General features: G+C 38.7%; 1 protein-coding gene across 4 annotated transcripts in view; it reads left to right on the top strand.

Annotated features, from left to right (window-relative positions):
* Positions 1–208: 208 nt before the first annotated feature.
* nptnb (neuroplastin b) overlaps positions 209–11,027 on the top strand; it is a 39,108-nt gene continuing 28,289 nt past the window's right edge. For 2 of the 4 annotated variants that reach the window (XM_036585225.1, XM_036585223.1), the window contains exon 1: positions 209–621. In XM_036585225.1, coding sequence (XP_036441118.1) covers positions 546–621 — 76 coding nt within the window. In that variant the 5' untranslated portion in view covers positions 209–545. The remainder of the gene's footprint in view (positions 622–11,027) is intronic. The other 2 variants (XM_036585224.1, XM_036585226.1) reach the window with 2 other exon arrangements.

Below are 11,027 nucleotides of genomic sequence, written 5' to 3'. Positions count from 1 at the left end.
AAGTTTCGTTTCGTTGACCTGCGTGATGAACTCAGCTCCACTGCCAGCGCGTCTGCGCAGCCGTGGAGCAGCACTGAACTGCTTTAATCACTCGATGGGGGGCGCACACACATACACACACATACACACACACACACTTGCATGCACGCACGCACGCACACACACCAGGGTTTTTTTTTCTCCTCTGCCAGCGCGATGACGGACTCTGCCCCCCAAATGGCCCTGTGCGCGCTCCCCTGAGCTGCCGGGCTGTCTGCAGCCGTCGCTGCTCCATCGCCTCGCTTGGTTTCTCCACGTCCAGCCAGGATTTTTTACTTTTTTATTTTATTTATTTTTTATTTTTCCTCCCATCTGATCTGCGCATCCCTCCATCTTCAGGAGCTCCGTCCCGTCCCGCTCCCCTGCTGCTGCTGCTGCTGGTGTGTGTGTGCGCGCGGGCGCGTGTGTGTGTGTGTGTGTGTGAGAGTGTGTGTAGCTCAGGACTGCCCCCCCCACCCCCTCTCCACCTCCTTTTCTTGCTCCTTCCACTATAAACCCCAACAGCCATGCGTTCCTGTGCAAAGATGCTGGCCGTCGTCGTTCTCGGAAATGTCATGCTGCAGTATGTCTCCTCTCAGAACGGTAAGGATCAGCGCTGCTGTCGCGAGAGCACAGCTCCACTCCGTCCACTCTGCCTGCCTGTGTAATCTGCCTAGCCTCCATAATATCCACACTGTATCTCCATCCTTCTCGGTTGGGCTGCCAGCGGTTCTTCTATTGCTGTCGTTATTATCGCTGCTGTTGCGGTTAGCAGCGTGTAGGTTCTCCACATTAAGGTGTTAAGATGCTAAGAGTGGACTTAACTGGGAATTAGTGCACGTCCTTATTATGTCAGCCAGAGAGGATTCCCGTTTCAGCTCATGGGACTCAGGCTATTGCTTTCTTTCTTAATTATCACTGCTGTTGTACTGTTTAAATTGTATTTATTATTACTATTATTATTGTATTCATTACAATCATAAGGACTGTACGTGTCAGCAGGCTGGACAGAATCAATCTGGATAGATCTAGAAGCTCTCTGCTGCTTTCACACAGTGTGTTTTGTTAGTTGCTGATTAGATTCAGTGTGTATTTGGGGCGGGGGGGGGGTGGGGGGTGGGGGGAGGCTTTTCCAAATAGAGACAGAGAAGCGTTATTTATTATTATTTTTCCCACCTGTATTCCGGCAAGCCCCGTCCCCCTGCGATAGGATTGGCTGGTAGTTCGCACTCACAAGCAGTCCGGCTAGTGTGAGCTAGTATCAGGAACTACTAATATAAACTATATTGTCTAAGTATGAACTACTAGCCAATCCCAGAGCAAGAGGTGGGGCTTGTGGGAATATAGGTGGGAAATAAAAAAAACACCACTTTCACATGCAAGCTCCAGCACTGGATGAGCTTAAAGGGACTTCCACCAAAATGTCTGTATAATTTAGTAGCTCAGATGTAAACAAAGTCATCTGTGAAATGTGGCATTTTAGAGAAACTCTGATTTCTTTACAGCGGTGGTGACAGGAACCAGCTGTTATGAACAGAATTATAGCCATTTTATTTATCATCCAAAGATACAAGTGAAGGTCTGAGTTTGATATGTAACGCTGACCATGTAAATACAGTGAAAGAACCGCCAGCGAACCCACACATATATGCGTAATGCCGATCATGGTAAAATAGTGGTAAATCTGAAATATGAGTTTTCTTTGGGGACTATTTTGTCTTACAACACCCTGTATGTGCCTCTCCGCCATAAATAAAAGTATGTGTTAAAAAATTTGTTTTATGCCAAAATGCTATTTTTAAACTGGCATAAAACAACGTATTGGGTATCAGACAGTGTATTTGTAACTATTCCATGCAATGACTTTCTGTGAGACAGCCTTTAGAGCCATTAAACATGGACGTCTGGTTCCTATCACCACCACTTTGAACAATTTAGAGTTGGTACGTTTCTCATGAATGGATCATTTCATGTAAGACCATTCTGAATGACTTTGTTTACATTTTAATGATCCAGAAATGTTGAAAAATCTGAGGAATTTCACCTTTATTTGACTACAAGTTGTGTCTTTTTAAGACATTGGTTTGAAATGCTTATGAAACATATTGACACTGTCATATCAAAACCTCATAACTTTTTTCTCCAGTGTTTTTATCTGAGAACACCAACGTTCCTTTATATTGCATGAACATTTCATGAAGAATGAGCCAAAAGAAATGGCCCAAAAGTGTGGAGTAAAATTTAATTTTATTGAAGTTAAGTATTTTTTTCCTTCTCCTTTACAGTTATCATTTCCGAAATACGAGGTTTTGTTATGACAGCAACAATATTATCATGTATACTATCTTTAAATGATCTGTGCTGACTTTCTTTGTGGGATGACCAAAACTATGACCCAGAAGGTGCATAGAATTAGAATGAGCAAGGAATTTCTTTTAATTGAACCCAATCATAAAAAAGTAATTCTCAGTTGCTTTTTAATTGCTGTCTAGTTTCTCATGGTTAAACAATAACTGGTAGGGTATTAGCCATACTGAATTTGATGAAAGAACTAAATGAGCCTAGCAGAAAAAATATGTTAAGCCCATACATGAATCATGTCTATTATCGTGTTGCACAGAGAGGGAAAGAAAGTACGTGTGAAGGCATGTTTTGATAACCCCAACAAAAAGCCATTGGCTTTGGCCAACTATTGTCTGGCCAAGCCCATCTGTACACATACCAGACCATGCTGTGGGCTTCATGAACAGTACAGGCTACTTTCACCGCCCCCGTATTGAAATTCCAAACCCTTTTTTACTCCATTATATCAGAAACTGCCACTTGACGTTTGTGGTTTTGTGGCGATAACCCGGGCCTTGTCTGGTTTATAAGAATGGAGCTTTACATGCACAGCACTGTATCTGGTAGACCGATTTAGCACAGTGATGTGATGCACTGTCTTATTACTCATACCTGTGAATCGCACATGACGTACAGTTTTAATCTCTGCACGCGTCTCAAACAATCAAACTGCCGCACGTTTGTGGCAGATGCAGCGTCGGTTGTCTCAATCCCACACGAATGATATCATCTGAAGTTCCTATTAATGTGACAGCTTTGGTGAAGAATTCAGCTGGCTTTACAAAACAAAATTCAATTAGCATGTACGGAGGAGGTCAAGCAAAAGCCATTAAACGCGGTGTGGATGGATGGTCCTCTGAGGGCCAGATTCAGCAACAGATATCTGCAGGACTGTAAATAGCTTTGGTCCATTTTGCCGCATGTTTCTATTCTTAGAACGGAGACATGGAGCACAGAACTGTGGCTTTAACATTCTTTTGTGAAAGTGAATCCATTAACTCTTAATGGATGGGGTTGCATGGCAGTTGCTGCCTTTCTCTGTGACCGTGGATTTCAATGAACAATTTAAGCTCGGAAAGATGAAGATCCAACAGTGTGGGGGAATGGAGGATATTCCCAGAGCTCAGGATGCTTAGCTTTGCCTCAGAACATGTGTAATCTGGATTATAAATTACCTATTTTTTCATTTTTTCCAAATGCACACATTACAAAGGCTGGCTAACTTTTACAGCTTTGATTTTTGATTGAGACTTTTTCATTAATAATGGCCTTTTCTTTTCAGGGGCTCATTCCATAGTATTTCTAAGGGGATCAGTTTCTGTAGCTGATTCATTACACAGGGGTAGACATTGCCTGTTGTCCAGTGCCTCTGATCACAACATTCTGGCCACTAAAAATGCATGCGTGTGGCCACTTGCTGTGGAGATTTTTTTGGCATTGTCGTTCCATTTTAACAAACCTGTTTGACCAAATTTGGACAAATAAGATTTTCTTGCAAATCATTAACTGTAATCGCAGTGATAGCCAACAAGGTGGTGATGACCGTGGTGGTCTCCCCTGCTGAGCTGGTCCACCTGGCATCGCAAATGTGGTTGTATTAGTTAAAGGTCTTACATAAAAATAAAATAAGGTGTAAAATATGATGGCGTTACACTGAGAGGTTAATCACTACAGTAGCTTAACAGTTGCTAATGACATAACCTAGACTGGATGACATCTGAATGGACCAGCTCGGCAGGGAGGACCACCATGGTCATCATAAAGGCAATCCTCTTTTTTAAAGTAAAGATTTTAGTAAATATTTCTTATTCCTTGCTTGTTATTTGTAAATCAAATGCATATACCATAAAGGTGTCTTTTATTCTGGCCACAAATTCTTATTCTCCACTGCATGATGATGCCTCTCAAAACTGACTCTTTATATCATGCATTTCAGGCAACAAATGTAATAATAATAATAATAATAATAATAAACAACAACAACAACAACAACAATAATAATAATAATAATAATAATAATAATAATCTCCAAAGCAAAAAGCTTCCCCCTACATGACATGTTCTTTGTCATAACATCCCACAAGTAAAACTAGCACACAGTGCTTCTGGTAAAATCTAAAGCAACCACCCATTGAAACAAGTGGATTTCTCTTTATGGGGAAATCCCTTGTGATGCACTGGAACCACTAACAGTTGGAGGGTGCCATTAGTGATCTTTGGTATAATTGATTCTGTCAAAGATCAATAGTAATGCATTACAACGATGCCACAGGAACCTAAAGACTAAATTATATAATTTTAATAGAATTTATGTTGATAGATTTTGTCTTGTGGCAAGAACTGCAGGTTGCTGCTTATTGTCGACATCTTAGTGAAAGGCTTTAATGAAATGAGTGTTTATGTTTAACAAAGGATTAGAGCATACTGACTACTGAAGAGGTCATCTAGATCTGAATCTCATTACACTGCTGCCATGCATCACGACCGATGTAAATCCGCTTGTCAAATTCCTTGTTCCAATTCATCCTTCAGAACAGGTCGAGATTAAGCACAGAGGAGTGAGAGAAATAGAGGGGCCATTGTTTGGGACAGAACAATGATGAACCATTCAAACCAATTCAAAGACAATAGTTTTACACCATGAGCAGCACCTTGCAACTTGTGCTGTAGCCTGTTCAACCAGGCTTAGCAAATAGTGGCCTGTTCTATTAAAACTATACACATAAAGGTTAAAGCCTTGAACACTGTTCTAACACCAACACTATTAACATTACATGTATAAGCACACAGAGCGTAAAAGAGGCTAGATGAACCGTGCTACATTACTGTGTTCTTTCATAATAGACACTGTTTAACTGCAGATTAAATAGATTGGCTAAGCAAATCAGAACAATAGCATAATAAAGTAATAATGATTCTGATGATGAGTTTAATGATGAGTTGCATTGCAATAAAATGCAGATAATATTACGTTCTGCTAGTACCTTTACGGGGTTTGCAATGTTATGTTAGCTAACTGTGGTGAACAGACAGAGATATCTGAAGTCTGTAGGAGACATTCAAATAACGTCTTCACTGTGTATGATGTAGTTTTAGTTTCATTTAGCTTCAGTATATCATTTGGCCAAGACTGACGTTGGTTGGCGGGTGTGTTGGGAGCCTGGTCCTATAGGTGTCTGCTCTGTGAGAATTTGGCTCCAGGTCAGATCTGACTCATGACCACTGCTATAAAATATGCAGCAGACTACTAAGATAAACCACTACCTCTTTCTACTTAATATGGGTGTCTATTAATAAGCAGTCTTCAGACACTTTAATGGTGATATAGGTCAAATGTAGAACACACACTTCCATGTGTGGGCTGTAGGGGTGTAACGATACACATATTTTCAGGTTCAATTATTGATTCTAAGGTCAAACTCAATCTGATTTTTGAAATTGTATGCATTAAAATGTCTTGACTATGCAGAGCTCTAATGTCAGTGGTGTCTAATCTTATTTACAAAGGGCTGATACTGCTGCAGCTTTTCATTCCAAACAATGTTTTCACTTGTTCAATCAGTTAGTCTCCGTCTACGAACACCTGATTATGTGTATTCCTGCTTTGTTGAATTGAAAACCTGCAGCCACACTGGCCCTTGGCAGATAAGACTGGACACCACTGAATTATGTACTACACAGACTGGTTTGGTTCCTTTTCTCAAACAGAACTTTATCAACGCCTGCTGAGCTTTCCTCTAACAAAATTAGCCCCTTAAAATGCAAACGCAACAAGTTACAAGGGCCTTCAGATCAAAAGTTCAGCGTTTGAGCATGGGCAAGTGCACAGCATTAGCCACACCTGCTCCCCACCCCCTATACTCTGATAGGATGCATTGGGATTTTGGGATGTTCTGATAAATTACATTGTTATCAGTTAATACCAGTTAATAAGAGACCCTCAGACGAGACCAAGGGATGTACAGTTTTACATTTTAATTTAACTGTACAATGTTTTGAACACTTATTTTTATAAAAGAAATCAATACTGTATTGAAATAATGACAGTGGACTGATATAATATTCTAAAGGGATGCATAGGTAGTCAATATGTAGTCGATAAAAGCTTGTGTTATCTGTACTGAAGAATTATTTTTTTCTACAAATAGTGACCCATGAGACTGAAATCAGACATGCAACCCTATTCCCTATAGACGGAAAAAGCACAAACAAACCTATTCTTATCTGCCAACTTAACTGCATTCGCAAAATGAGGAGCCCAGTGGGACAGGTCGAGTTGCTTCCTGCATTGTAGGACAGGATTTCTGGTCCCAGTAATCTTTCTCAGTGCCAGGCAGGCAGCACAAGGACCTCTGCAGCAATCTGCTACCCTCAGGAGGGCTTCTTTTCCCACCTGGGAATGGAGACACGTAAGTGGTGCTCATGGAGTCTCCGTCCTGATTCGAAGGCCTGTGCAGTACTCAAAACATACATGAACAACCAGATATCATGGGAGCTTTCTTTTACTGGATATCTGTATCCATTTATACAACTGATCTAAAGCACTGTGCAAGGTCATGACCTGTCTTGTGTGATCACTAGGGCTGTCTTTAGTGAACACATTAGTACCTATTGTTACTACATATTATAGTTCTTATTACCTACGTAAAATGAACCACTGAACAAAAAATACAGACAGCCTTTCAAAGATTCCAAAATCTGTATAAAATATATGAAGAGATTCATTCCGAAATGCTGTATATGCTTTTGTAAAAACTTTGGATATAAAAAGGTTCGAAAAGAATAACAGCTGATTTATAATGGAGAACATTTTTCTAAAATATTTTTCCCTAAAAGAGGGTATTATTCATAATATAGCATTGATATTTCATGTGTAAAGCCCACTCCCAACAATGTATATCATAAAAAAAGAAAAGAAAATTTATAAAGTTGGTGTGTAATAGGGTCCAAAACAGTGGGGACCAAAAGTTTGAGACCACTTTTTACATTACAAATTATATTATCAGTATATCAATTTCAGTTATACTGATATTTCAGTGAAAAGTAGAATCCTTTACATGTATTTACATGAATTTCAGAATTTCTTAGCATTTGCCAGTACTTGGTATGCCCCCCTTGTGCACTCCAGTTTGTGCAAAAGCCTCTGCTGAGTAGGTCAAATCCAACTGAGAGATATCAGAACATGAGATTCAATGGAAAGAAAATAATAGAAAAAAAAAGATCTGACCTTTTTGTATAAAGCCCTTAAAAGGTCTCATGTCAAAAATTTGCTTAAATTTGAATATGGTTGGTGTAATGTAGTGGGTAACACCTCTGCCCTCTACGCTGTGGACTGGGGTCCAATCCCCACCTGGGTAAGCACCCCACACTATACCAATAAGAGTCCTTGGGCAAGACTCCTAACACTACCTTCACCTACCTGTGTAAAATGATCAAATTGTAAGTCGCTCCGGATAAGAGCGTCTGCTAAATGCCGTATATGTATATATATAAATAGTGACCAATGAACAGTGCATAACCTTAAGTTTTTTTTCACTAGTCTTTTAACTTTTCTTGGTTCTAAAGTTTTCATAATTCCAAAACTTTCTATTGTATATGTCCATGTTTAAAGGAAAAATAAATAAAAACACAAAACGCAAAAATGTAGGCATGTTCATCAATCTCCCTTTTTTAATATAGCTGCTTTTGGAACAAAACCTTGTCTCTCCAAAATGATGACTTTACAGGAGAAGGAAAAAACATACTTTACTTTTAATGTAAGTCAATGGAACCAGACTTTTTTCCAAGTAGTTGAGCCATTTCTTTTGGTCCATTCATCATGAAATTTATATACAATGTAAAGGACAGCAGGCATTTTCAAATTATGTCAAAAACTGAAAAAACGACGAAAAACCGAGATATGAGGTTTTGTTCCGACAACAGCGATATACATATTATACATGTTAAAATCTCAGGCTTATTACATACTAAGGCTTATTATTTATTAACTGCAGGGTTTAAATGCAAACTGGTAGAGCTATTCTTAGGTTGTAGAAGTGTATAATAAAACTTTGGCCATATAAGGGGTTAATGCATAAACAATTTTATTTCAAGTAATTTTGCGCATCTCTATTGGTCTATTCATCATAAAATATTTACACAATGGAGAGAGCCTCTGGAATTTTCAGATGCAAGTGCAAAAAATAAAATAAAATAAAAAAATGAACCACCAAACAATAAGTTAAGCTTTTAAAATGACACTGACAGTATGTTTTATGTATGCAGTATGTTTGCCAAATAATCACTACTGATTCATCAAGAACCTTAATCAGCGTTGAATGCAGGCTCTTTTTTGGCAACAACAGAACATCCATCTCTCGAAGAATCCTGATATTATGCTTTCTTAGTAGGTGGCTATATATCACTGCTGAAAGTGAAGCGTGACTGAATGTTGCGTCCTCAGTGTGTAATACCGTTTGAGGTTACCTCGCCCGGAGCTTAACCGCTGCTTTCGCTGACAACATGGCAAGGTTATTCCCTTCACTATTTTTTCCCTTAACCCATCACTGTACCAAAAATTCTAAGCCTGATCCACTTCTTTTCTGTCTCAGTGGATCCTTCTGGAGGATTTTCTGTTCAGAGGAAATGGTGTGATGGGTTTGGTCTGTTCAGCAGGCTGAGTGCAGCTCCACACACAGATGTCTCCATAGTGGAAGAATATAATTATGGTTCATATTAATAAGCTTCAGGCAGGGAATTCAGCTAAGTGAAAATCTAGTCTTACAGCTGTCCACACAGATTGAGATGCTGCTTTTGTTTAGAGCTCAGTTTCAGAAATAGTGCACAAAGAGCAATGGTCACGTATTCGATATGCGAAGGGCGAAGAAAATGATACATGCGGTCTGCATTATAGAGCTCAGTTCAGTGAAAACATTCCATGTCATGACATCCTTGACCTCTCTATAAAATTTCCAAAGCCAACTGGATATTGGACAAACAAATGCTTATAATTGAGAAAAGAATAAGTTCTAACTATAAGATGGAGGTGAAATACAGACAGTGTTTGTGACGTAGTCATGAAATGCTAGCTACTAAACTCTTGGTTCGCCAAAGTGGTCACAGTGTTTTGCAGAATAACAGTTTTCTTTTAACTTTGAATCATGTGTAATTATACTGCGCTCTTAATATTCTAAATTCACCAAAATATTAACTGTAGAAATCGCTGATATAGCAATAGTGTCATGTTGTGCATAGCTAGTGTTATATTTGATATTTGATATGTGATATTTCTGAAGATTTTCACAGAACATCAACTTTTGCTGAGTATTCACAAAGCATGTGCTGATATAACAAAATGAATATCACATAAAAATCACAATCTTTTATCAAGGTTCACAATATTATATAGGTGTAGATTTAAGCAGGCATTTCCTTTAACAGCATGCTGTGATCGCTTTTGATTATTAAAGTTGACCAAATATATACTTTCAAATCATATGGTTTTCAAACTACTATAGCTAAAACGGCGAGGATCTTTTGTTTAATCCTTTATTTCCATCACGTTTTTATATCCCTGCACACAGACTCATGGGAAATGCAGTCCGTATACAGGTAGCATCTTCAATGTTCTTTTACTGTAGCAGACTGAAGCAGCTTCAATGTCAAGACTGTCAAGACACTGCCTTGTTATCTACCGCAGGCTGCAGCTCTCCTCTTGATAGCTAGCTAGCTAGTTTAATGGGCATAACTGAATTATTTACTTTGTTAGCTTCTACTTCTAAAGGTGTACTATGTATGTTTAACTAGGGTTGCCAGGTGTCCAGTTTTGGACCGGAGAGTCCAGTGTTGTGCTCTGACTTCCGGTTGGGAATGCATTCGATTTGTTGAAGCGGATAAAGTGTCATTCTAGTTCTCTCGAAGCCCTCTGTCTAACAGCTACACTGATCTGTGTCAGAGAGATCAGAGATCTGTATCTGTAAATGATAAATGAGGAAAAGGAAGTCATGTTAGAAAAAAATTACACCTCATATTACAACATTGTTGGAAGTGTGAGTGTATGAAGATGTTTCAACATAAGGAAAATCAGATAATTCACTGTTCTTAAGTAACCAACTCAGCCTCTTAATAGACTTGAAAATCAATCTAATACAGTAGGTAATGCTGTATATTATGTGTTTCGACTGTCTCTCATATACAGGTTCTAGATTATCATTTCCTTCCTGACACTTGAGTCTCTCTTTTGACCATTAACTCCAATAAGGGGAAAAAGCTTGTTGGTTAGAACTATAGATTTTAATAAATACACTTTCTATTGTTTTGTTTTTTTAATAAGAACTAATGTTAATGAAGTGAATAAAGAATCCAGTTACAACAATGTTATGACGCTGCATTATATTGATTGACTGATAGTTCAGCATGTTTGTTTCAATTTATAGTAATTTGAAGTGTTCATGGTAAGAATGTTTTGCATTTTGAAAGTGTTACAGCAAACTTCTAATATAACACCTCCATAACACTAATAATCAGTATAAAACACTTATCAACCCCAAGTTGAAATGAAACCTATACCACTGCCATATTATCACCATATTGTATTAACCCCTTTAAATACCAGGCTTATTACAAACTATGGATTATCATCATTTAGTAACTACAGGGACTTCAGTGCAAACTGGCCGAGCTATTCT

This window comes from Colossoma macropomum, unplaced genomic scaffold, assembly GCF_904425465.1.
Source record: "Colossoma macropomum unplaced genomic scaffold, Colossoma_macropomum, whole genome shotgun sequence".
NCBI classification, from domain to species: Eukaryota; Metazoa; Chordata; class Actinopteri; order Characiformes; family Serrasalmidae; genus Colossoma; species Colossoma macropomum.
The sequence above is the reverse complement of the archived record's forward strand: the minus strand, read 5'-3'. Positions and strand labels throughout refer to the sequence as shown.